Here is a 27,887-nt window from a genome sequence, read left to right on the forward strand (position 1 = left end):
AGAAGGAGTAAACCATTGACTGTTCAGAAAATAATCTTAAAAAACAATCCAGATATTTGGAAACATTTCTGGTCTAAAACACTATTCAACCTTAGTTATCCTTTTTAAGTATTTCATTTTCTTTCTGGTAACAATGACTTCAAATCTAAAGATCTTGCCTGATAAAAGTCACCAGATACAAGGACATAATTTTAGATCAAAGAAGAAAGATATTGAGAGAAAAAAATTATAAGGCCAACATTCATGTTGCTAAGGGATTGAAAAATCTAGAACACACAAAGTGGCTGCAAACCTGCTTTGTCAACACCTTACATGCCAACCTTCGTTTTCTACTTTCTTCTTCTTCTTATAGTATTAACGTAAAGTTTAAAACTTTACAAAAAGTTTTTAGTTTCAATCAGTATCAATCCACTATTTAGAAATAAAAAAAGGAAGGAAGGAAGGACGGAAGGAAAGAAGGAAGAAAGAAAGAAAGAAAGAGAAAGAAAGAAAGAAAAAAAGACTTATGAAGAAGTCTGAAAACGAGACCGACCTATACCCTGGGTGAGATTGGATGGGTTAAGTGTCTCTGGCACTATTTGTCTTCACTATTGACAGACACTGTCACACAACCCACCACACGATGCCTGTCTCTGAATGGCGAAGCTAGAATGCAAGTTAAGTGTATTAATAGAAAAAACAACTAGCATCCCAGCATATAAAATAAGCAATCCAGATTATTTTACCAAAAACAAAAACAAAAAACAAAAATTGTAGGGTTGATCATTTAATTTACATGTTTAACAATTTCAATTTCCATTTGTACTTTTCCCACCCAACATAAGCTTACATGCCACAATAAGCAATGTTTTAAAAAACAAACTTTAAAAAAATAAAATTATCAACATCCAAATAAATGCATGTGGAAAATTTCTTACCCAAAATTTTTGTTAACTCATATTCACCAATTTGTTGTCCTGTTCACTAATGCAATCTAATCCATAAGCCAGAATGACCTCTCTCAGGTGTTTTTAGGTTGTGCCTTTACCCAAATTCCTTTAAAGAGTAGAAGAGAATATACTCTGACAAAACACTCAAGCAGAAAGAGGTATCTGTATTTTATTTTATTTTTTAAAAGATTTTATTTACTTATGAGAGAGCGTGCGCGTTTATGCAAGTGCCCTCAAGCCTGAGCAGTGGGGGAAGAAGGAGACACGCAGACTCTCTGCTCAGCAGGGAGGCCTATGCAGGGTTCAATCCCAGGACCTGGGAACCTGAGTCTAAGGCAGCTGCTTAACTGACTGAGCCACTCAGGCGCACCAGAAATACCTGCATTTCAGCAGCAAAAGAATCTTTTCATTTCTCAGGCCAACTTCCACATATATCCTCATACCCCTCAAAAAAAGTTACCACTTTTTCACTTTCAGATTAGATATGTACATAAAACGTTTGATCCTAGTGGGTCTATTTTAAAAAATTAGCACTGTTGCTGAAGCTGAAAAGCTTATTACTGATTTATTGGAAACCATCTTTTTCTTCCTCAGTCCATCAAACTGCCAATCAGCGTTCTATTACACAATTATTCTCCCATTTTTTAATCTATATTCTCCTAAAATAATTATTTTTAACTTGTCAGAGTATGGGGAGGGAAGAGGTAAAGGGTGAGAGAGAATCTTAAGCAGGGTCCATGCCCAGCACAGAGCCCAAGGCAGGGCTTGAGCTCACGACCCTAATATCATGACCTAAGCCGAAATCAAGAGTCAGATGCTTAACCAAATGAGCCACCCAGGTGCCCCTATTCACAGGATATTTGTTAAAGAATGTGTCCTAAAAAATAAAATGCTCACAAAATTTGTCAGTGTCCTGATATTTATAGCAATGTTTTAAATATATCTTTTGTCCTCTTCAATCCTAAGTATTTAAGCACAGTATAAAATATGTACTAGGTATATATTATGCGATTTGGGGTTTTTTTAATTATTTTTTTAAAAGATTTTATTTATTTATTTGACAGAGAGAGACACAATGAGAGAGGGAACACAAGTAGAGGGAGTGGGAGAATGAGAAGCAGGCCGTCTCCTTGCGCCGGGAGTCTGATGTGGGGCTCGATCCTGGGACCCTAGGACCATGACCTGAGGTGAAGGCAGATGCTTAAACCACTGAGTCACCCAGGCACCCCTTAAATCCTTTCCTGTTGGAAAAGGAAGATGTTTTCTACCATCCAGTGATTTAAGTACTACTGGATGGCATAACTGGTCAATACTGGATGATGACACTGAAGCTCAGAAAGAATCCTTTACCTCAAAGAGATTAAACATAAAAGGGAATAATTATACTAGGTGATAATTATATTTATTACATTGTCAAAGACCCCAAGTACAGGTTGGAGAAGAAGAAAAAAAAACTATTTAACTATTTTACTCCTTGAAAGGGAACATTATGTTAAGACAAAACCAGAGATTATCATTATATTAACTTAGATATGAATTAGAGAAAAACAGTTCTGAACAATGCTATTTGAAGGTCACCTCAATGCTTTATCATGTAATACATTTTAATATATTTAGATTAAATAATAAAGGTACTTCAGTCAACCCTAGTCCAATGCCTTCTCATTTTTTTAGAGGAGACCAAAAAGGGAAAAAAAATACTATTTGTATCATTAAAATCTTGTAATTTAATTACTCGGGTTCTACACCTGAGCCTGGATTAGAGCGGATATTAGATCCAACTATAGACAAAACAAAGTATCTAAGCAAAAATCAGAAGATAAGTTATATATGACCCTATCAGAAGTTTTGATACCTGATCGTGCAAAAGTATCACTTCATTTAAAAAATAAAAAGGTGGTAAGAGAATTCTAGGAACTAGAACTCTTTAATAGTCACCTTTTAGAATCATCCCTTTGGGATATGTCTGTTTTCCCCATGACTCATCATCTTCTATCAATGTCTCTTTTATATACAAGGGCTCCTATTAAGAAAGTGTCAACATAAAAGAATAAGTCAGAATGTAAATATTATGGCCCATGTGTGGCTCTACCTTGGCTGACAGGCAGAATTTCAAAGGTAAAAAACAGAGTAGGTGAGAATGAAAACAAACAGGCAAAATAAGGTTAAAAACTTATTTTTATTAAAATAAGACCTACTTTTTAAAACCTTACAAATGAGAGGAGAAATTCATGTGGGAGGAAAGTCAATGCTTACTGAATAATCACTAATTATCAGGTAATGTTAAGTATTTTATATATCTAATTTTATAACCTTAAGAAAAAGTCGGTATTAGTGTCTAGTTATTGAGGCAAATTTACAAATTTATTTAATCTCCACAAAATTCCGTCTATAGGATAGAAATGATATGACAGCAACCAGATTCAAGTTAGAGCCTTGTGATTCCAAAACCCATACTAATTTTATTATATTTTATTTGTGGGAAAAATAAATAAATAGAAATAAAACAATAATACGTGTGGGGGGGATTATATCTAGATTATGCCCATACAGGCTTGGCACTTTGAGGTGACTTCTCAGTTTTGTTTTGTTTTTTTTATTTTTTATAAACATATATTTTTATCCCCAGGGGTACAGTTCTGTGAATCGCCAGGTTTACACATTTCACAGCACTCACCATAGCACATACCCTCCCCAATGTCCATAATCCCGCCCCCCTCTCCCAACCCCTCTCCCCCCATCAACCCTCAGTTTGTTTTGTGAGATTAAGAGTCACTTATGGTTTATCTCCCTCCCAATCCCATTTTGTTTCATTTACTCTTCTCCTACCCCCCACTTCTCAGTTATTTTCAATTTCATTGACAATAACACCTTTTTATGAAGAAATGACATGCGGGAAATGAATTTTACCTCAGTGGACTAAATAAATACTACTGATGGACACCTACTTGCATTTATTGATGAAAAGGTAATGTACCTTCACTTATGCCAAAAATAAATTCATCAAGTGTCTAATACATCTCATGCCTTTATTACTTTTTTTTTAAAGATTTTATTTATTTATTTGACAGAGATCACAAGTAGGCAGAGAAGCAAGCAGAGAGGAAGGGGGGAAGCAGGCTCCCCACTCAGCAGAGAGCCCAATGCGGGACTCGATCCCAGGACCCTGAGATCATGACCTGAGCCAAAGGCAGAGGCTTTAACCCACTGAGCTACCCACGTGCCCCACTTTATTACTTTTTAAGAGTATAGTTCATTGAATATTTTGACTTATTTTAATCATCTGCCAACATGGTGTTTTTAAAAATTATGAAATAATTATGAAATAATCAAGACCTGAGTTGAAGATAGCCGCCTACCCAACTGAGCCACACAGGCGCCCCATTTTATTTTTAAGAGAAGAAATGTTAACAGCAACTGGTGAAATCTTTTGCTGTGCCCTACCCTAATCCATTCTCCTCACTTCTGCCCCAGCTGGACTAATATTTATATAACTTCATTGTATTATTCATAAAACTAATTGTTTTTTTTTCTTTAAGATTTTATTTTTATTTATTTGAGAAAGAAAGAGCACAAGCAGGGGAGGGAAAGGAAGAAGCACACTCCCCTACTGAGCATGGAGCCTGATACAGGGCCCAATCGATCACAGGACTCTGAGATCAGAACCTGAGTTGAAGCCAAACACTTAACCTTAACAGACTGAACCACCCAGGCACCTCTATACAACTAATTGTTATAAAAAAATTACTTATGGCAATTGGTATGGCCACACCTTTTACTTATGATATTAACCTACTGGTGATATAAGAAAGTAAGCCCACTTCTGTCCAATAATTTATTAATGTGAAATTGTACAAAACATATAAAAATAGAAACTATTTTGTGTATGTATTTTGTCCATTGAAGGTTGAGAACCACTGAACAGTTTTAAAATGCTAATCTACAGACCCAGGTAATATAAAAATGTGCTTTTTCCATCAGAAACAGGATAAATCAAAATATTTATAAAGTTGTTCTAAAAATTATCAGGAGGACAATAGAAAGGCAAACATTTAAGGAATAAATCAACAGGCATGTGTATTTTTTGTCAATGGTAGATTATAATACAGATAGCCTCCTGAATTCTTACTTGTTTCTGAATTAATCAGTATGTCCCAAGTTTGCTAAAGCTTTTCATTTTAATAATGTGATGTTTACATAAATCTATATATACATACATATTTCTATATGTATAAATGTATACCTTTAGATTTATAATATAATTTCAGTAAAAGAATGCGTAGAATTTTTAAATCTACTTGCAACTTTTTTGTAACTAGAATCTGACTTCCCTCTGGAAGTGGTCCAGTTTTCTAGAAAAAGTAGAAATAGCCAAATGGAATAACCAAGATCAACTCACATTTTAGCTCACAATATCAATACACAGGTTACATAGGTGAATCACCTTTCCTGCTAATGAGCTTTGGGTTTAATTTTAAGAGTAGTCTATTACATAAATGGCCAAAATTCTGAGATATGTTTACCTAGTTAACCTAGGACAACAATCAAAAGTAAATTTGCTCCTCAAAATGTATTCAACTCAAGAAAATACAAATTATATAACTGTAAATACTTTCTAGCACTAGTAAATAAACTATAATAAATTCAATGGACTATGTAATTCTGTTGCTGTGAATCACTGTTATTAAAACTTAATGTTCTCCTAGAAATCATATTCCAATTTTACAGATCTTGAAACCTGCAGAATTAAAGGGTAGATGGTTTTTCCAACTCAATATCTTACGCACTGCTTTGTCCAGGAACTACTGTTATCTAAGTGAAATAATTGCACACGATTCCCTGAAGTACAAAGGCAAGAAGAAAAAACTTAGACCCCAGCAGGAAAGAAGAAAGGTCTCTCGTCCCTGGAAGAACTGAGATATGATGATATGCGAACTGTCTAGCACAACTTCTGTTATGCAGTAGGAACTCAAAAATGGTAACTTACATTTTCTTCAACTCATTTTTTTGTACTGCTCTGTTGTTATGGATGGTTTAGAAATTCTTATGATTTTATTAGATGATTAAGATGTCTAAAACACATGAAAGCATAGCTGTTCTTTGATAACAGGACATTAATGTAGCTCTCTTGGATCCTCTCCTCCAATATAAATAAGACTCAATTAAGTTATTTCAGTATAGACAATACCTGTTAGCTACTTGTGATTTACTAACTGCTGTGGCATAAAATTCAAAGCACTATTTAATAGGTTTCTCTCTTCCAATGGAAAAGTTTATTAAATGGATCACTTCACAGAAAGTTATAAACTAAAATTACAGCCTTTAAAAACCTCCAGTGATATAACTAGTGGAGATATTCAACAGGTATTTCTATTATACATGCTTAATCTGTGTGTATACCTGTACAGGTTAAAAAGTGCACAAGGATCAGTATCCTGAGACTGATTTATCTGACAGAGAGAAAGATCACAAGTAGGCAGAGAGGCAGGCGGAGGTGGGGGTCAGGGAGCAGGCTCCCTGCTGAGCAGACAGCCTGATGCGGGGCTGGATTCCAGGACCTTGAGATCATGACCTGAGCCGAACGCAGAGGCTTAACCCACTGAGCCACTCAGGCACCTGAAGACTTCTTATTTTAATTAAATGAGGTATATCTAAGGATGAAGAACTATAAACATATAAGTAGATTTTTATTTTTTTTTTAAGATTTTATTTATTTATTTGACAGACAGAGATCACAAGTAGGCAGAGAGGCAGGCAGAGAGAGAGGAGGAAGCAGGCTCCATGCTGAGCAGAGAGCCCCATGCAGGGCTCGATCCCAGGATCCTGGGATCATGACCTGAGCTGAAGGCAGAGGCTTTAACCCACTGAGCCATCCAGGCACCCCAATAAGTAGATTTTTAAAAATACGTGATTGGTTATACAAGCTATTTATCAATAAAGCTGTTATTTAAGAAAAATGCCTGCCTTATCTCTTCACAAAAACTGCCCAAACTCGGGTGTAACTGTTTGTGTTAGTTCTTCTTAAATAATACTTGCATTTTAGTTCTTTTAACCTAAACTATACGATTCCCACCCCCCCCCAAAAAAAACAAACAAAAAGAATCCTTTCACAATATACATTTCTTGAGCAACTCCTTATTTTGCCAAAAATGCCATTAATTCATTTGGATAACTTTCTTGTGTTAGGAAAATGGCCCCTTTCTTAACTACAGAGAACCTACAATACTGTTCTGAAGGTCTTTGCTTCTAAAACTTATTCATTCAAATACTGAACCTCAAACTCTTAACTACCTTTCTAAACCTCAAACTTTTAACTACCCTTCTAATGGGACAAAAGCAGAGGTCTTCAAAAAATGAGAAGGAGTACAAATTTCAGACTGGTGATTCTCAACTTATCTCCCACATTTTGACACTTGGCCTGTGGAGAGGGGAGGAGTTGTGTAGAAGTAAGCCCTCTTTCCCCCAGCCCCAACTTGGAACTTACCCGATAAAATGATGTTACTGATGGGAGTATGAAAAAGTGTGAATAGTGCAGAGGCAGAAAAAGGTTTGAGATACTCTTTTATCCAATATTCTGAATTGTGGATTAGCAGCATCATGTTTACTCATTCCCTTAGTAATACGTGAAGGGAAAAAAATCTAGATTGGTGAATCTGAGAAACACATTTTAAATAATTAATAAAGACTGTACATGAAAACCTATATGCCCAGCCTCTAAATTTTCAAATTTAAATTGATTTAGAACTTGTGAAACACAAACCTTTATAGCAGAACTAGAAGTCTGTTCCCACCAGGCCCTCATACCTGATAGCAGCCAATCCGGCTCCTTCAAAACTCTGAAGAATTAACTACATCAAGAGTCATCATTTTTATGCATTTCATATTTAAACAGCAAATGTATATATTAAGAATAAAACTCACAGAAGTCTAAATTAATGTGCCTTTCCCTAGACATCATGTCTTTTGGCCAGGAAACACTGAATAACTGGCAATTTACTCCAAAACCTTTTGATAGTTATATCACTGAAGATATTCATATATCAAATAAAAAAGCAATACTATAAAGATACCTACTAATTGATTTCCCTATAATATTCTGTAACTTAAACTCTCTTACCTATAATGTTATATGACAAACACTATTCTACTAATAAGACAGAATCCTAGAATAAGATTATATTGGTTACTAAAAGTAAATTTAAGTAAAAAAAATTACAAATGACTTGGTTTTAGATCACAGAAACTTTCTGTATGTGAATATAATGTTACCTCCTTACACTCTTCACCTTCTTTAGAATGTCAGTAACTTCTCAATCTAGTCAGAATTAATTACTTCAGAATACTTCCTTTGGTCAATTCTCTTATTTTCATGATTTTTCAACTCATGTCTTTCAATCTAACTTATCTGGAGAGGATTTTCTCAAATAAACAGAGGGAAGGAGGGAGGATCAACATTCTATTAGTGACCCAAATTCAAGAACTTTCAATATCTATATATACAAACTTGAAATTGAGTTTGGTATTATTTTAAAAGGAAGAGTTCTTTTCCAAACCTCGCTGACATTTTTTCAGCTTTTAAAAGGAACTGGATCTACTGTCAACAGATGTTAAAAAGCACAGAAGAAACAGACTTTTAGTTCTATATAGATTCAATAAGTCTATAAAAAATAATCTCAAAAGATACAAAAGAAATCAGTTAGTCAATTTCTACTTGTGGATTTAAAGTGAAATATTTCATTAAAAATCTTTTTTTTTTTTTCTTATTTTATCATTTGATACAATTTGTAAACAATATTTAAAATTTTAAATTCCAGAAAAAATATTCAGGGACATTTTAGAACCCAGTGGATATAAAGTAAAACCAGGTCTTCTTACCAATTTGATTACTAAAAAAATCACAGTTAAATCCACAGAATCTGTTAGAAAATGTCTGGCAACACATGAACAGTGAGCAGGGCTGATAAGTTTCTTTGCTATGTTTAAAGTTTTCCTGCCCTCAATCAGGAAGGCTGCATACTGAGTACATAGCTCAGGGAAAAGATCCGTACACAGGGTTAATGGTACATTGGTTAATGCATACAAGAAAAATATATGAAGTTCTAGTACAGTACCAAATCCTTATTTAAACCACAACCTTCCACTTCACTGTTCTTTTTGAAATAAAATGAATTTACTAAAAACAACACTGTGATGGATTTTAAGTACCATTTAAAAGATGAGAGGTATCATTGGATAAGAAACCTCTACTTAGAAGGATAAAACTTCAGAGTATAATTTTTGTCCTTTTCTTTTTTAAACCGAACATACTTAGCAGTGTTTAAAACCCAACTAAAAAAAATAAATACAGTTGGGCAATCTAATATTACCGAATGCACTCATTAATTTATCAACAATCAAGACTTTTTTCTATTAGTTTATCCATCAATCTTTTATTCTGGTTCATTAAAAAATGGAACCAATTTTATACAAAGTGTATGATTTGAGAGCTGAGCAAAAATTAACTTGATAAACTTCAAACATTATTTTCCATATTTTTTCACTGATATTACAAAATGTCTTTACATAAATATTACATTCAAATCTTCCATTACTTTCAACTGACTTTAAAAGAAATCTAAAGTCACATATTTTTAAATGTAGGGAAAAGGTTATAATGACACACTACAAACAGAAAAGAGACTTGAGTATTTGAGTCCTTTTTCAGATTATACAAAATAAAGCATTTTTCTCTTTCAGCAAATTTAAAAAAAAAATAATTAAATAGGGACTCAGATGTAATTTTCTATTCATAGCTTGGTATGTAACTTTTTTATGTGCAGTCAACAAAAGAGCTTCAAGCTTATTTCCACAGCTGAAGATAAGCTCCTAGAAAATAAATAGCACTAACAGTTGTGCCAATGTGAAATTTTAAGAAATAAGAATATCAAGAAATGTATATTGAAATATTTTAAGGTTAAAAGTATATTTTTAAACCTCTTTAAAAAAACCCTCAAATCACACTCTTTTTGATATGAACTTTGCCAGCACTGTTCATGTTGGCCAGATAATACACTAGTTTTCTTTAATAAAATAAAATGAAATGCATACCAGCAGCAACTACAGCTGGAGGAGGCGAGCCTGCCTCACCACCACTTGTCTGACTCATTGATGCTACAGATGTTTCTCTAGATGGAGGTAACTGTAACTCCTTTGGGAGAAGATCATAGACAGATTCTGTAGGAGGAAGGAGAAAAAAATTTTAAAAGAGTGTAAGTCAGTAACCTAATACATAAACATGAAATTAATAGGTCTTTTCACTCAGGAAGAAAACTATATTATTCACACACACACGTAAAAAGAACTCCATATAACTTCTGTTGTAAAGAATTATTAGCAATTTTTTTTTATTATTCAATTTTACTGAAGAGTGATTTTTCCATTAGTTCTGTCCCCTGTTTTCTTCTTGGTCTCTTCCTTTATATTAAAGATGCTAAGGCTATTAACTTTTAGAACTGAATAAACTCAGACAAAATATAAGAAATGTCAAATAACCCAAAATGTACAATCTCTTTCTGTGTAATAATAAAAGTGTAACTTATCATACTCTTATCAGCTTTAAAATGGCTTCTCCAATGAGACCACTAGTCTAGCCTTACTCTTCTACCTAGCACCTTAAAGCAAATAGTTTAATTCACTATCATAATGCATTTTTCTCTCCCCCAAAAAGCTAAACAAGGAATGTCATAGCTCAAGGAAATATTATATTTTTATTCTGAGCTATCTCCAAACTCTAGAAAGGCACAAGTATAGGATACTCTTAAATCAGAAAGGATAAATGCCTAAATTAGAATATAATTACTTCTATGTTTGTTTTTTTAAGATTTTATTTATTTGTTTGTCAGAGAGAGAGAGAGAAAGGAGAGAAAGCGCAAGCAGGGGGAGTGTCAGGCAGTGGGAGAAGCAGGCTCCCTGCTGAGCAAGGAGACCAATGCGGTAAGATGGATACCTCTATCCAAGGACCCTGGGATCATGACCTGAGCTGGAGGCAGACGCTTAACCAATTGAGCCACCCAGGCATCCCTATCTTTTATTGTGTTCATATATCTTTTTAAGGTACTTTATAATCACTGTCCATAAATTTATGTCTATATCTACTATTTTAAAAATTCATTTATACGGAGCACCTGGGTGGTTCAGTGCGTTAAGCCTCTGCCTTCAGCTCCGGTCATGGTCTCAGGGTCCTGGGATCGAGCCCTACATTGGGCTCTCTGCTTGGCAGGGAGCTTTCTTCCTCCTCTCTCTCCCTGCCTGCTTCTCTGCCTACTTGTGATCTCTCTCTCTGTCAAATAAATAAATAAAATCTTTTTTTAAAAAATTCTTTTATAGTTATTATTGTATGGTTTGGGGCACAAATTAATTCTCAAAATATCTTGTAAAGGTGGTAGAATCAATGTTGGAAGGAACTTCTAATGACCACTTAGAATCATATACTCATTTTCAAAAGAATGGAGACATAGAGTTTAAGGAACTTGCCCAGTATTCCAAGAAAGCCAACACTCCAACAAATAAAAAAGACTATTAATCATTTGCATGAGGGATTAAAAAACAAAGGTAGCTCTCTAAGACATTTTATCCTTGATAACGAACAATACTTTTAGTTTACTGATCACTGAATATATACATACTTTGATCCTTCCAATTAATCTTTGAATTATGTATACCAACTTTGACATGGATAGGTGTAAGAAGAATGGCCTGAAAGAAAGCTAAAACTAGAAGTTTTACAATTAAATGATCTTTACTCGCAGCACAGAATCAACTGAAAATTGTCTTTTGAAAAACTCTAATACCTAACACTTGAAGAACCTAATTAAAACAGAAATGCCACTATCATAGGATATTGGTTTTAAAACAATAATCTGTCTCAATACATGCTGAGAAGAAGACTTCCTTATGCATAAAAGAGAAACATACTCAAGTCCTTCCTTTTTCTCCAAACAAACCAAAAGGAAATATGAAAATAAAAACAGCTTAGATGAAAAGAGAAAGGATCTATCAAAATATATTTCCATCAGGAAAAAAAAAAAAAGTCCTAGTAATAGCCCATCACTGACAGCACTTTACTAGTTGAGGAAGTATTTCTCCACTTCTTTAGTTATTAAATAAGTCAAAACAAAACAAAACTGTGTGGGCTGAAACACTCTACCTTTCCCAAAGAAGCGTATAAAATTGAATCTATATGAGAGGTATAAAAGCAATGTTAATAAAAATACACTGTAAAGTAATTAAATATTAGAACTTATTATATCTTAGCTCTCCGCACAATCTACCCCCCAAAACAAACAAAGTAACATGCAAGGGGAAGTAGAAGGTGTAGGAAGCATGGACTCATTCCTTCATCAAAGGTATTTTCTGATTAACTGACTCAAGTGTTTGGAAATTAAAGAAGTCAGAAATTTTATCATATCTACCCAAGGGAAGAAGCATTTAATACAGTCATTACCATTATAGGCTCTGATTTCAAACATAACTGGGTTGGCTCTGTTACTCCAAACAATCTAAGACTTAAATCCTCATTTAAATTTTTCTTTTACCCCATTATCTTGAAGAAACTCTCCCCAAGCTGTACTTGTACAACCCAACCACATATACTGGCCTTACTCTTAAATCTGCTTCCCATAAGACATAAAAAGATTCAAGGAATGTAAATTATGCTGTTAATACTAAAGTCATTTACTCCTAAATTCAATCCAAATTACAGTTTTACAGTATCCACTACCCAATGAAAGAACTCCTGAACAAGATCATAGATACTTTAAAATCCACGAAATTGAGGAGCACCTGGGTGGCTCAGTCATTAAGTGCCTGCCTTTGGCTCAGGTCATGATCCCAGGGCCCAGGGATCGAGTCCTACATTGGGCTCCCTGTTCAGTGGGAAGCCTGCTTCTCCCTCCCCCCTTCCCCTGCTTGTGTTCCCTCTCTCGCTGTGTTATCTCTGTCAAATAAATAAATAAAATCTTTAAAAATAAATAAAATAAAAAAATAAATCCACGAAATTGAAAAATAGTCCTAAGCTGGTACTAACCACTTCATGTTAAGACATTTCATCTATTTTCCTTGTGTTATCTTTTAAACTAGTTAAATAAGGAAGGAATGAAATTCTAGGTTTATAAGCACATAATATGAAGACCAAGACCAGGAAATCCATAATGGAAAGGCAGTTTCTTGAGGAAACACTTCATTAGAAAACAAAAGTAAAATCACTTCTAGATTTCTTTCTTTTTTTTTAAAAGAAGAGAGTGAGAATGGACGCAAGTTTTCTTTTTGGGATAGTAAAAATGTTCTAAAATTGGATTATGGTAACAGTTACACAACTCTGTAAACTAACCACTACTGAATTTGTATATTTTAAATGAGTTAATTTCATGATATGTAAATTATACATCAGTAAAGATGTTTCCAGAAAGAAAGAGAGAGAAAGAAATAGAACAAGTACAAGTGAAACTGCACAAGAGCAATATATGTCTCTCACTGTTCCTAATAAACCTCTGGATAAAAATATCTATTCACATAGCTCCTATTTGTGAAAAGTGAAATTATGAAGGCCAAGCTGCACACTAATCTAATTTGCTTTTTTAAGGCTCTTCTATTAGAGGTCAGGAAAATGCCACAGATATAGTTATCCTAAATTCAGTAAAATATCTGACAAAAATCTTACAAAGTTCTCATAACCACGATGAAGAAAGGTAGGCTTAATAAAACAGATGACGCTGAGCAACAGCACCCAAAAATGTATGGGTTCAACCTGGAAGGAGGTGGTTACTACATCAATAACTTAAAGAGATCAAATTTGCAAATAACATAGGCTTAAGAGAGATATATTGTGCATCATAATTCATCACAGACCATACCACACCGGAATATCTACCCAAAGGAATAAGTGAAATTTAGTTAGAATTAATTTAACAGTTGGTAAAAATTGTTCCTGTACAATGTACTGAAAGGCACTTTCTCTTTTTTTTAATTGACAAATAATTTTGCTTTTCTTTTTTCTTTTCTTTTTCTTATTTTAAATAGGCTCCATACTGGGTGTGGAGCCCAATGTGGGGCTCAAACTCATGATTATGAGATCAAGACCTGAACCAAGATCAAGAGTTGGATGCTCAACTGACTAAGCCACCCGGGTGCCCCTTTATTTTAAGTAAACTCTATGCCCAGCATGGGGCTTGAACTCACAACACCAAGGTCAAGAGTCCCCTGCTCCACCAACTAAGCCAGCCAGGCACTGTTTTCTAAGGAATTCTTTCCCTGGTCAGCCAGGATTGAAGTGACTATCGTCTTATCTATGTTTTCTATTTATGTTGCTAATAATTTATGCATTAATGTTTAACCAACTCACTTAACGGTTCATTATGAATTTCAGTTGACCAAAATCCCAAGTAAGTGCACTGCTTAAATATCCCTGTGGTAGAATTAGGACAGGTATGAAATAACTTTATAAATAAAAAAACAACTTTGTTATGTGTAACAATACAAATAACTTTGTTATTAGTAACTTTTGTTATTCATTACTTGTAACAAATAACTTTATTAACAGAAAATTTTTTTTTAAAGATTTTATTTATTTATTTGACAGAAAGAGATCACAAGTAGGCAGAGAGGCAGGGAGAGAGAGAGAGAAGGAAGCAGGCTCCCTGCTGAGCAGAGTCCAATGCGGGGCTCAATCCCAGGACCCTGAGATCATGACCTGAGCCTAAGGCAGAGGCTTTAGCCCACTGAGCCACCCAGGCGCCCCTGTTAACAGAAATTATTAACATAAATATATGAAAAAGTGTATGAAAACTAGGCAGAAAGGGAAACAAGCTCAGAAGATCAGGAGTTTGTCTTACCTTGGTGCTATACTGTAGAGCCTAGGGCCATTAGAAGGAAGGAAGAAATGGAGGAATTGAATTATTTTCAGATACTGAAAGCAAACCAATGTTTCCCAGTGTTGGGTGTTAAGGAGAACAATGTAAAAATGGGCTGACTGGCTGGTTTGTTTGCTTGGTCATTCAGTAAACTCTAATTGATCCATTTATGTCACTGATTATTTTCTGGGTCAATTTGGTCTTTTATTCTTCAACACTGGCTTTGAGTTGTTTCACTATACTGCGTCAAACTCAAAGTAGGCAGAAATCGTATCCTGAGGGCACAATGCAGTGAAAGAGAAGGGAAAAGTTGGTAACTTGATGGTGCAGCTTATTTTTTTTTTTTAATTTTCTCAGTTGGGAAAAATGTTCCCTAACCGCTGATAATCCAAATTCCATTTTCTACTGTATCATTCTGCAAGTTGCTCAGTCCCAAGAAAAAGTGAAAAGACTTCAAACCCTCACACTCTCTCACCTTCCCTAGAAAGGATCTAGGGAGATAAAACACAGAAAACTCTTGAAAAAAGGCATGCTTTTCTTGCTCTCTCTCAGTAAAATAATATTAATAATACAATTACCATTTATGAAGTTTTTGGGGATGGCTCTGGCACTGTGGAAAGCTCATTATATACATTTTAACTTAATTGCAAAACAATCCTGTGAGGTAGGTTTTACAAATAAAGACTCTGAACACTGTGCAACAGTAAAAAATGAAAAACAAACATGATACAAGAAAAGAAAGGAACGATAAATGTAAAGTTCATTAGGACAAAGGTTTCCTTTGATGGGGAGAAAGGAGACAGGACAGAGGAGGAACTGAAATAAACTGGGATGGACAGTGGGCTCACAGATGTTCTCTTACAAAAAATACAAGAAATCAGTAAATACAAAAAAAATTAAGATTATGCATGGATAGTGTGTAGCTTCAAAGAGTTGCTATAAGATGATCTGCTAAAGAGAACTCTGCAACTTATCAGTCCTTTGTTGGAATTTGTGTCCTTGCCTAACCTTTTTTTTTTTTTTAAAGATTTTATTTATTTATTTGACAGAGGGAGATCACAAGTAGGCAGAGAAGCAGGCAGAGAGAGAGAGGAGGAAGCAGGCTCCCCGCTGAGCAGAGAGCCCAATGCGGGGCTCAATCCCATGACCCTGGGATCATGACCTGAGCCAAAAGCAGAGGCTTTAACCCACTGAGCCACCCAGGCGCCCCTTACCTAACCTTTCTTGACCTGACAGCTAGCATTCAATGTTCAACTGCATTAGGGTCAGAAACTAAAGACCAAATTTGTCAGAGAGCCCACTTACTTTTTAGGACTTTTCTGAAAGCTTTCTTACTTACAGGTAACAAAATAAATAAAAGTTGTACACAACTAGTACTACAGACTTAACTGCATGCAGAGATGAATGCTAAAAAGACAGGAGGAAAGGAAATAAATTAGAAATAGTTTCTTTGTAACTATCAAGCAAGCAGCCATAAATGAAAATACCTGTGGTAAAAAAGGTATTACTTTGTTCTGGGAATGCTTTAAAATTTAACAAAAAATAAACTAATGATTCAGCACAGGTATTAGTTATTCAAATAATGACTGCTCCCTATATCAGATGCAAATACTATAATACTGAAAAATCCATTTATAAACATTTGTACCTTATTTTAAAAATTGGGTAAATACAAAGCTAGTATAGCACCTCAGAATTAAAAGACTTTCAAAAACTCCTTGCAAATGGCTTGGGAACTAATTGCCTTAACCTTCCATCCCTCTATTAACTATCTCAAAAAGCCAGTGAATCCCACGGCTATGGTTTCATGTCAGACATTCTACAACAAAATGCCTGGCACCTCCACTGTGCCACCACAGTTCTGCATTGAAGAGAGACAACATTCATTCTGTTCAGGCTTGACAGTCATCATACTTGGCATCTCCACGGGAAAAATGTACGGGCAGCAAGTCTACTTGGATATTTGGTTTCTAAAAGATTATGAAGTTATGAATAGCTAGTAGGTGATGCTCTTTTTAATGAATTTTTCTCATTTAAGTCAATTAATAGTTTGCTGTCACATATTTACTTAATCATATCACTTCTTCCTGAATATATTTTATTATTGTTTTCCTAAAACAATCTGGTATTTTAAGGTATTTTAAATTTATACAGCAGTACAAATTATATCAATTGTGAAATAAGAAAACTAATTTGAATTCCATAATCATTTTAATATAACATTTTTTCTAGTATATATTATTTTTCACCTAAAAACTTCACAATTATTTTCATAGTAACTTCTAAACACTTATGAAATACAGAATAGAGGATGCCTGGGTGGCTCAGCCAGTTAAGCAATTGCCTTCCACTCAGGTCATAATCTCAGGGTCCTGGGATCCAGTCCCACATCAGGCTCCTTGCTCACCAGGGAGCTCGCTTCTCCATCTCCTTCTACCTACTGGTTCCCTTGCTTGTGCTCTCTCTCTCTCAAATAATAAAACCTTAAAAAAAAGAAAAGAAAAGAAATACAGAATGGACTATACTATTTAACTAAACATTTTGGTTATCTAGATTCTGAATTCACTGAAGCTATGAGTAAAGTCTGTCCTAGAAGGAATAAGACTTTCAATGTCATATCTATGACATAAACTATTGAGTAAAACATTTATGGCTATTTACAATTTCAAAGATCTTATAAGAATGCTTTTTCAATAGAGCTCTAAGAACTGTGGAGTTTGGACAGAGTCAAAGAGGGTTATGAGGAGGACCCAGGGCTGGTGTCAGAACCCTACCTGCGTGAGGAGGGTATCTATGGAGATAGTGGGGGAAGTACGTAGCATCGGGTTTCAGAGCTAAAACAGGGTGAAGAAAACATTAATGGAGAAGAGTAAGAGAGAGAGAAGAGATAGCCAGGTGCAGAGTCTAAGAAACGTAAGCAAATTATCTGCAGCCTAGTGTGTGCTATCAGAGCCATACCCTGTAATGTACATACACTTAAAATTGAACTGAACGTTTACAAAACCAATACTGAATAAACATCTCTTTCACTGCCTAACAGCTAACCATATCATATAACCTTATATTTTAGTTATTCCTTTTTAAACTAAAATAACCATGTACTTATCAATGCATATAATAATCTATCATCAAAAAGAAATAAGTAGAATTAATATATTTTATCTATATTGTTTTTAATCCTGAAAAGACAGTTAATAAATGATGATTTGCTTGCTTATTTGTTTTTTTGTAAGATTTTATTTATTTAACAGAGAAAGACACGGCAAGAGAGGGACCACAAGTAGGGGGAGTGGGAGAGAGACAAGCAGGCTTCCTGCCAAGCAGGGAGCCTGACACGGGGCTCGATCCCAGGAACCCGGAGATCAGGACCTGAGCTTTAGGCAGCCACTTAGTGACTGAGCCACCCAGGTGCCGCGCCCCCCCATATGCTCATTTATTAAGCACAGTATTATTTTTTTAATTAAGCATAGTATTGAAATGCCAATTATGTGCCAGGCACGGTAACATAGTAAACAGAGCTCCTAACTTCAGTGTAGTGTCTATATAGAAATAACACTGCATAGACCTTGCATTACGAGGTAGCTCAGTTTTTAAAAAAAGTAAAACCTAATTTTGTCACCACTAATCCGTTTTGTGTTCATTGGTACAGACACTAAAGTGACCTGTGTCTGTTTTCAAATAGCTTATAGTCCAGTGAGGTAGACTGCAAGTACATAAATAACCAATCAGTACCAGACATAGGTATGATATATGAAAAAAGAAAGGAGAGATTAAATATGAAGAGAGCCGGCCAAGAATGGTATGAACCGAATGAATGAATATAGTTTTGTGAGATTAGCCTAAAATTCACATAAAAAGCACAGAACTTTAGGTAGAAGTGATGAAAATATTCAGCATAACCCTCAGTTTTTACAGAAGAAATTATATTTCTATTAGGTTATGACATGATTAGTATAGCCAAGATTGGTTAAAGGTAGATCTTGAAGAGAATAGCTGGCTGAAAAGAGAAATCCTTTCCCCAGAATTTCTTTTCTTTTTTTAAAGATTATTTATTTGACAGAGAGAGAGCACAAGTAGGCAGAGTGGCAGACAGAGGGAGCGGGAGAAGCAGGCTCTCCGCTGAACAGGGAGCCCAATGTGGGACTTGATCCCAGGACCCTGGGATCATGACTTGAGCTGAAGCCAGCTGCCTAACTGACTGAGCCACCCAGGTGCTCCTCCCCAGCATTTCTGTCTATGCAATTAGAATGAAGGATTGAATATTGTGAATGAATGAGCAAATCATCTATCTTGATTGATTCTACCCAGTCTTATGATATTAATTCTTGTTTCTATCCCCAAAATCTCAGTGAGGGAAAACAAAACAAACAAAAATCTATCTTATTTTCTTTGTTATCACTACCAGAATATTGTACCACTTTAACTAAAAGTCATTTTTTCTGCAATATTTTCTACTCCAAATACCCTATTTCCCCATATTCCATCTTCTAGTTTCTACCCTATGATCACCTAAACTACCATTTTCTTTCTTTTTTTTTTTAACTACCATTTTCTTAATGAACAGATAAAAACTATTTTTCATATTTTAGGGTCTTCATTTTCAGTGATTTAAAAAAGTTCTTTCCTATCAAGTTTCTTCTTCTGTATTCATGCAACATGAATTTTTTTCCTCCCTCAAGCCAATACTAAATAAGTTAACAAGGCTCACTTTTTCCTCTCTACTCCACACAAGGATTATCAACAAACAAAATATCCAGATCTCATACTTTTAGAAGTAAGCTGATTGTTTAGAGATCAAAAATATCTGTCTATCATTAGTGGCAAAAAACAAATGAGCAAGTTCATTACTTCTGCCTCTTAATTTAAGACAGTGGTAACAACAAGGAATATCAGAACTGCATTTGGAAATATGTATTTTTTTTTTTCTCCTGAATGAAGATGCCCTGGGATTCCATCGCAGACTTACTGTATAAGGGTTTACAGTCGGCAGGATCATACAATGTGCATTTTTTAAAAAAGATTTTATTTATTTATTTGACAGACAGAGATCACAAGTAGGCAGAGAGGCAGGCAGAGAGAAAGAAGGGGAAGCAGGCTCCCCACTGAGCAGAGAGCCTGATGTGGGGCTCGATCCCAGAACCCTGAGATCATGACCCGAGCGAAAGGCAAAGGCTTTAACCCACTAAGCCACCCAGGCGCCCCGGTTATCTTCTTTTTTGAAACAGCTGTTCAAGTCCAAATCTTATACCCGTATTTTAATTGGGTTGTCCTTGTTTTGTTTTGTTTTTTTGAGAGAGTGAGAGAGAAAGCCCAAGCATGAGCTGGCAGGGGGGTGAGGGGGGGTGTTGGCGGGGGGGGAGGGGTGTAGAGGGAGAAAGAGAAATTCAAGCTGTGCTCAGCAACGATTCCTTGCTGAGCACAGAGCCCAATATGGCCCAATCCCATGACCCCAAGATTATGACCTGTGCTGAAATCAAGAGTCAATCAAGGGGCCCCTGGGTTGTCCTTTTTTAAAAAAAAAAAAATTTATAGGAGTATGTTAAGTATTCTAAATACATACCCTATGTCAAATATACATATTGTAAATATCCTCTCCCATATGTGCCTTGCCTTTCCACCCTCTTAATGGTATCTTTAATAAACAAAAGTTCTTAATTTTAATGAGGTCCAGTCTATCAATGTTTTCACTTATGGTTAATCATTTTTATGTTCTACTCAAGAAATCTTTGCATATATCCCAAGAACATGAAGATATTCTATATTTTCTTCTAGAAGTCTTTTTGCTTTACCTTTCATATTTATATCTAACCAGAATTGGTTTTGCTGTATTATGAGGTTGAAGTCAAAGCTCACTGTCTTCCATATGGATATCAATTGATTCACCAAGGAATGTTTGTTTTCACTCCAAAAATGAAGTCTCAGAGACATTCTCTATTGGAAAGATGGGAGTAGACACAGTTTTCTCTACTCCTGCAAGTTCAGCTAAAAATCCGAACATTACATACATTTTTAAAGAACACACATAAGAAGACTGAAAAATGAAGAAAAGAAGGCAGACCAGCTGTGGATGGTGGGACCCAGAAATGATACAGCAGTGGGTGCCTGCATTTTCTTTCCTCATGGGTGTTGGAGAGGCCAATACCTGGGTGCAAACAACAGAATGGGTGCAATGACAATGGTCAAACAACAGAGGCCACCAGTAATTTCTGGATCAGTTCTGACTTACTGATTTTTCTCACTATGTACCGTAATTTTCTGCCTCTTTCCATGACTAGAAATCTTCTATAAAATAAAACGAACTTTTAGAGTACCATGGCAATTTCTGATTGGATGTCAGACATTGAGAACTTTACCTTGCTGTGTGCTGGACGTTTTTACATTCTTATAAATATTCTTGAGCTTTTGGGAGCGATATGATTAAGTTACTTGGAAACAGTTTGATCCTTTTAGTTCTTACTTTTTTAAGCTTTGTTAGACATGACCAGAGCCTGTTCAGTCCAGGGTTCATTTTTCTTTACTACTGAAGCAAGACCCTTCTTAACACTACCTAATGACCCCTGAATTAAAAGGTTTTCTAGTCTCTTTCTACTTTGTATTAGTACAAATGGGCATTATATCCAGACCTTTTTTGAGTTCTGAGCACTGTTCTAATCCGTCAGTTTTTCCTCAATCTTGCATAGTTTTTGAAAACACATGTAATGATCGCTACTCAAATGAATATTCAAAGGAGACCTTCTGCTGATCTTCAGAATTTTTTGTTCATTTCCCTCCCTTACAGTACTCCACCTGAGAACTGTAGGTATCTTGGCTTTCCCAGTCTCCTAGCTTTACCTCCTCAACTCAGGAGACGGGTGGGCTCTACCTGGATTGCCCCTTTCTGCACCACCAGAGCCTAGAAACTATCTTCAAGGAGTAAGTCAGGGCACTTGTAGGGCTCATCTCGTTTGCCCTTCACCCCCTTTCATTGTCACTGTCTTTCACTGTCTAATGGTACCCGTAAAGAGAACCAACATTTCATACATTTTATCTCTCTTAAGTTGCTTCAGGCAGGAGGGTAAATCTAGCCCCTATTACTCTATCTTGGCTAAAAGAAGTGATGTCATTGTAATTTTAACCGATATCAATATGTTCTTTGCTCAGAGAAGAAGAATAACAAATATCATGTTCTACTTGACAACCTTCAATAAATTTGAAGATGTTTCAGATTACCTAAGTAAATATTTGACAAAAATTGTATGTGCCCTATGTAAAAGACACTGAGTTAAGCCCTTTGAAGTTTAAAGTACATGAGTTTTAATCTTGTAAACATATAAACTTTGCACATAGAGACACACATAAATATACCTTTTGTATTCTAACACAAGCGAAGATGTCAAAGAAATTAGACACAGGGGGTGCCTGGGTGGCTCAGTTGGTTAAGCGGCTGCCTTCGGCTCAGGTCAGGATTCTAGGGTCCTGGGATTGAGCCCCGCGTCGGGCTCCCTGCTTATCCCTGCTTAGTGGAGAACCTGCTTCTCTCTCTCCCTCTGCCTGCTGCTCTGCTTACTTGTGCTCTCTATCTCTCTGTCAAATAAATAAATAAATAAAATCTTAAAAAAAAAAAAAAGAAATTAGACACAGTAGTCTATGCCCTCAAAGAACTGAAAATCTAGTTAGAGTAAGGCCATATGTATATTAAACGTTTAGAGAATAGGAATAGATTATACATTAATGAATGATTATAATTTAAAATCAGAGACAGGTGGCCAAAATCTTGAATTATCAATAAAAGTCTTAGAACATTCTGAGTCAGATCTAGTAATATAACTAGTACAAACCCATGGCAATGCCAGTCTACAGCAGTAATCAATTATCATAGACTCAGCCTCTAAAATCTAGTGTTGGTTGTTCATAGCACCAGAAGTGAAAACTAGGCTATTAAAATGTATACTTACGTCGTGGTGCCTGACTGGCTCACTTTGTTAACTGCAACTTTTGATATTGAGTTTGTAAATTTGAGCCTCATGTTGGGTGTAGAGATTACTAAAAAATAAAAGCTTTTTAAAAATGTATACTTATATGATAGTACACCTATAAAGTAAGACAACAGAGCACTAAATATTTGTTGAATACACAGTAATGAGTGCCTATTTTATAACCCTTCAACTTTACCACTCCTCATTCTCCTCTTTCCCTCTACACCCTCAGGACACAATGATCTTCAATTCTTCAGCCAAACACTCCTTGACTTTTATTTCTTTGCAAATGCTATTGCTTCTCCCTGAGACACTGACCTCACCAAAGCCCCTTTCAACAGCTACTTCTTCCCAAAAAGCTTTTCCTGACCATTCCAGTCTTAATTAAGTGCCCCTTCTATATTTCCTTTACCAGAATATTTATCAAATGCTGTTCCACAACTGCCAGCTAATCTACATGTATTTCCTATTAGATTATTTACATAACAAGGACAGTGGCTGCGTGAGTCCTCACTCTCAGCAACAGCACAGTGCACAGCACAAACAGACATCATTTGATGAGTGCATGAATGAACAAGAAAATAGAAGGAGTGGGAATATATAAGATTAATGACAGACCATATAAAAAATGAAAAGGCAGAAGGATAAGAACAAGAAAAGAAGCCAGGCAAGAAGCTACAGTCAGAGAAGAGCCTAAAGAGTGAGTGCAGTATCAAAAAAAGAACAGTCTTGGGAGTGGACTGCCAAAAATGAAAATGCCTCATTCAGTTCAAGTAAGGAAAAACTCAGAAGAATGCATTTATTTGATGTGGCAAAAGGTATTTCTTGATACTTTTGCCAAAGAAGTATCAAGGGAGTGATGGGGAGAGAAGCCAGAAGGCAAAAGAGTTGAAGACCAAATGGAAGTGAGGAAGTAAATGCAGTGTAAGCAGAAATACAGACCATTATTTCACAAAGTCCTTCCAAAGACAAGGGAAAAAAATACTTAAGGAGACAGGACCAAATAAAGGGTTTATTTTATTTTATTGTGTGGAGGAAGAAACTGTGTATGTCTGATACAGTGTAAGGGAAATGGCCAGGAATAAGGAAAGTCTTGAAGATCCAAGAGAGGACATACAGAAGAGATTTAATTGAGAAAAATGCCATTAGGGTTTGACAATTGTAAAATCCTCACTGAATTTCCTAGAGAATGTTTGCATGCTAACAAAGGGTTAAGGAACAACTGGGTGGCGAAGAAACTGAGATCAGTATAACAATGACTAAATAAAACTTTTTTCCAGGGCCTTTTTATAGGATTATACTACCATAAGGAATTCATTTTCTTTTTTAAGTACAATTTTTTAAAATTTTATCATGTAGAGGTACCTCCATAGAGCTCATAGTTTAAAAGTTTGACAACTACTGTCACAAGTAAACAAAAACATGGAAAAAAATAATGAAAAAGAAGAGATGGAAAATATTAAAATGAAGTAACTGTCATGGAATTAAGTCCAAGAAGTTGGGGGAGCCTTAGAAAAAGACTGGACATTTCTTCCACTGACAGAGAAAAATAAAGTAGAACATGAGAAGACGCCCCAAAATTTTTGAGAGGAAGAGGTAAAAAGTTGAGGGACTTCAGTGGCATGGTTTCAAAATGCTGTAGAAGAGAATTCAATTATTCCTATTTGCCAGTTGCTGCGCTACAGAAGCAGATGATTAAGAGACATGTAACAAATCCTTCTATACCTATTAATGTTTAAATAGCTAATTACATCATATAGAAAAATTAAGAGGTTAAGACTCAGGGGAAGTAAGTTCTAATACAAGAGAGTATCAATATTATTATTTCTTGATCATAAAGATGGTAATTTTCTTGATTCCTTTCCAGAGGCAACTTTTTAAAAAGCTTTTAAAATCCGCTGGGTGGCTAGGTGGGTTAAGTGTCTGCCTTTGCCTCAGGTCCCAGGGTCCTAGGATTGAGCCCCAAGGCAGGATACCTGCTCAGTGGGGAGTCTGCTTCTCCCTCTCCTCCCTCTCTCCAGTAAATAAAAAATTTTAGAAATATGTAAAAAATAGAAGTTTCAGAGTTAGTTACAATGTTCTAATATATGAAGATCCTCATTTAACATTTTTTTTTAAATTTTATTTATTCATTTAAGAGAAAGACAGACACAGAGAGAGCATACCAGCAGGGGAGAGGGAGGAGGGGGAGAAGCAGATTCCCCAATAGGGTAGCCAGAAGCCTGACTCAGGGCTCGATCCCAGACTCTGGAGATCATGACCTGAGCTGAAGGAAGATGCTTAGCCATCTGAGCCACCCAGGAGCCCCAGAATTTTACTTTTTTAAAAGATTTATTTGAGAGAGAGAGGGGGAGAGGGTGTGCAGTGTGGGGAGGGGCAGCAGGAGAAAAGAGAAAAATCCCAAGCAGACTCCCTGCTGAGCATGGAGCCTGATGTCCCAGCCATAACCCTAGGGAAAACCAAGAGTCAGAAGCTCAACCAACTGAGCCACCCAGGCACCTCTCAGAATACTATTTTTAATTGATTATTTACTACTCTATCTCCCCAACTAGAAGATAAGCTCAATCAGGATAGGAATCACATTTTTGCCTTTTACCATTATATTTGTAGTCAGTCAACAAATGATCATGGCAGAGATTAAAGAAAAAAGGAATGGATCAGAAGTCGGAATACTTTTTTTTTCTAACCCAGCTTTTCTAATGATGAACAGGGTCAACATGGGCAAGTCTCTTTATCATTGGGGTTTTGGTTTTATTTCATTTTATATTTTTAAAGACTTGATTTTTGGGGGTGCCTGGGTGACTCAGTCGTTAGGGTCCTGGGATTGAGCCCCACATAGGACTCCCTGCTCAGCAGGAAGCCTGCTTCTTCCTCTCCCACTCCCCCTGCTTGTGTTCCCTCTCTCGCTGTGTCTCTCTCTGTCAAATTAAATAAATAAAATCTTTAAAAAAATAAAAGATTTGATTTTTTAAGAAATCTCTACACCCAACCTGAGGCTCAAATTAACCACCCAAGATCAAGAGTTGCATGCTCCACCAACAGACCCAGCCAAGGCACCCCTGGTTTTATTATATATAATATGGCGATGATAACAATACCTTCCAGTTGTCAAAAAGACTAAATAAAATAGTGTGTATCAATGCACTCTACAAAGTTATGTGCAAAGTATGATACAACACTAGTGTAAGCTATTTACTTGAGCACTCTCCTGTAATGTATATAATCCTACTTTTATTTATCATGATGTAAGGCCAGTCTATTAAAGTTATACTTTGCTTAAAATGAATTCAAATTTGTAAGATATACTAGAAGCAGAATAGTTTCAACTGCAGGTCTTAACCACTTCAACTAACAAGTAGCCAATTTTTCTGAACTTTAAAATTAAAGTAGTCAAGAGCTAATAGGTTAATGAACAACTAGGAAGACTGGGATACATTCGGCCCACTAACAGCTGCAGCTGAAAACAGTATCTGGGGAAAGAAAGTTCTAACATGAAAACAGGTTAAAATACAAGTTTTCATGTTTTAAAAAAATTCCAATAATCTTTTATGCTTATACTGTACACAAAATGACATAGTTTCTTATAATAATAAACTTAAAATTTCAATTTACCATTTCCTTCCTTTAATTTGCTTCCCTTCCTCACCCTATTCTATATACCTACCAGTTTGGGGATTACACCCTTTTAATCTATATGCTCCAAATCACTTTGTTAAAAACGCCACCGTGCTACAGTACTAGAAGTGAATTAAAGTTATTCCACTGGCAAATGCCATTTCCAATTTGCTTCTTAGATGATTAGTGAAACTATAACATCTTCTGGAAAGATACAAGAACTCAGTAAAAGTCACATTTTATAAACCTGGTCAGTGAAAACAGAATTCTGACTAAGCCTCTGTTGTTTAATTCATTTATTTATATTTAGTAAGAGTATTACAGGGCTGCAGCATTCAAAACACTATGGAAACCTAAAACTAGTTTATTCATTTGGGGAACTAATATAACTAGAAAAAATGTTTTTAAACCTGGCATTTTGAGACACCTGGGTGGCTCAGTGGGTTAAGCATCTGCCATCTTAGGTCACGATCCCAGGGTCCTGGGATACAGCCCTGCATCAGGCTCCATACGCAGGGAGAGCCTGTTTCTCCCTCTCTCTGGCAGCTCCTCCTGCTTGTGTTCTCTCTCTCTCTCAAATAAAGAAATAAATAAAATCTTACAAACATAAATAAATAAGCCTGGCATTTTGGGGTGCCTGGGTGGCTCAGTCAGTTAATTTGCTTTTGGCTCAGGTCATGATTGCAGGGTCCTGGGATCGAGATCCACATCAGGATCCTTGATCATCAGATCCTCTCCCTCTGACTGCTGCTTCCCCTGCTTGCGCTATCAGATAAATAAACAAAAATTTTTTTAAAAAAAGATTTTATCTATTTATTTTACAGACAGCGATCACAAGTAGGCAGAGAGGCAGGCAGAGAGAGAGAGAAGCAGGCTCTCGGCTGAGCAGAGAGCCCGATGCAGGGCTCCAATCCCAGGACCCTGGGATCATGACCTGAGCCGAAGGCAGAGGCATAACCCACTGAGCCACCCAGGCGCCCCATAAATAAACAAAATCTTAAAAAAAAACAAAAACAAAAACAAAAAAAACCTGGCATTTTCATGAATCATCACAAAAAAATAAAATTGCCATTAATTTTGAAATTTTAAAAAGGTTTACATCTCTAAATTACCCAGGCAGGAAAAGGATGTGACTCCATTCCCATACCCATACCTTTCTGCCCAGCTTCAAAATCCCAAGTATAAACACTACTACATTCCAAAAGTAAATTATTCCACTCAAAAGACTCCATTCAGAGACAAACCTAAGTAATTGGTTGAGTAATTGATGGCAATGATGGTATATCCATATCAAGAAATACAATATGGCCATTAAAAATAAAGATAAAGGGGCACCTGGGTGGCCCAGTGGGTTAAAGCCTCTGTCTTCGGCTCTGGTCATGATCCCAGGGTCTTAGGACTGAGCCCCACATTAGGCTCTCTGCTCAGTGGGGAGCCTGCCCCCCCGCCCCCGCCGCCTGCCTCTCTGCCTACTTGTGATCTCTCTCTGTCAAATAAATAAA

The 27,887-nt window shown here is 36.0% G+C and overlaps 1 protein-coding gene across 3 annotated transcripts in view; it reads right to left on the reverse strand.

Moving 5' to 3' along the window:
- NFAT5 (nuclear factor of activated T cells 5) overlaps positions 1 to 27,887 on the reverse strand; it is a 106,257-nt gene that overhangs the window by 52,881 nt on the left and 25,489 nt on the right. For 2 of the 3 annotated variants that reach the window (XM_032854063.1, XM_032854062.1), the window contains one exon: positions 10,017 to 10,142. In XM_032854063.1, the coding sequence (XP_032709954.1) occupies positions 10,017 to 10,142 (126 nt within the window). Of the gene's footprint in view, positions 1 to 10,016; positions 10,143 to 27,887 lie in introns of those variants that run through there. The other variant, XM_032854064.1, reaches the window with a different exon arrangement.

The sequence above is a fragment of the Lontra canadensis genome, unplaced genomic scaffold (assembly GCF_010015895.1).
Source record: "Lontra canadensis isolate GAN:19392208 unplaced genomic scaffold, GSC_riverotter_1.0 scaffold8, whole genome shotgun sequence".
In the NCBI taxonomy this organism is placed as follows: domain Eukaryota; kingdom Metazoa; phylum Chordata; class Mammalia; order Carnivora; family Mustelidae; genus Lontra; species Lontra canadensis.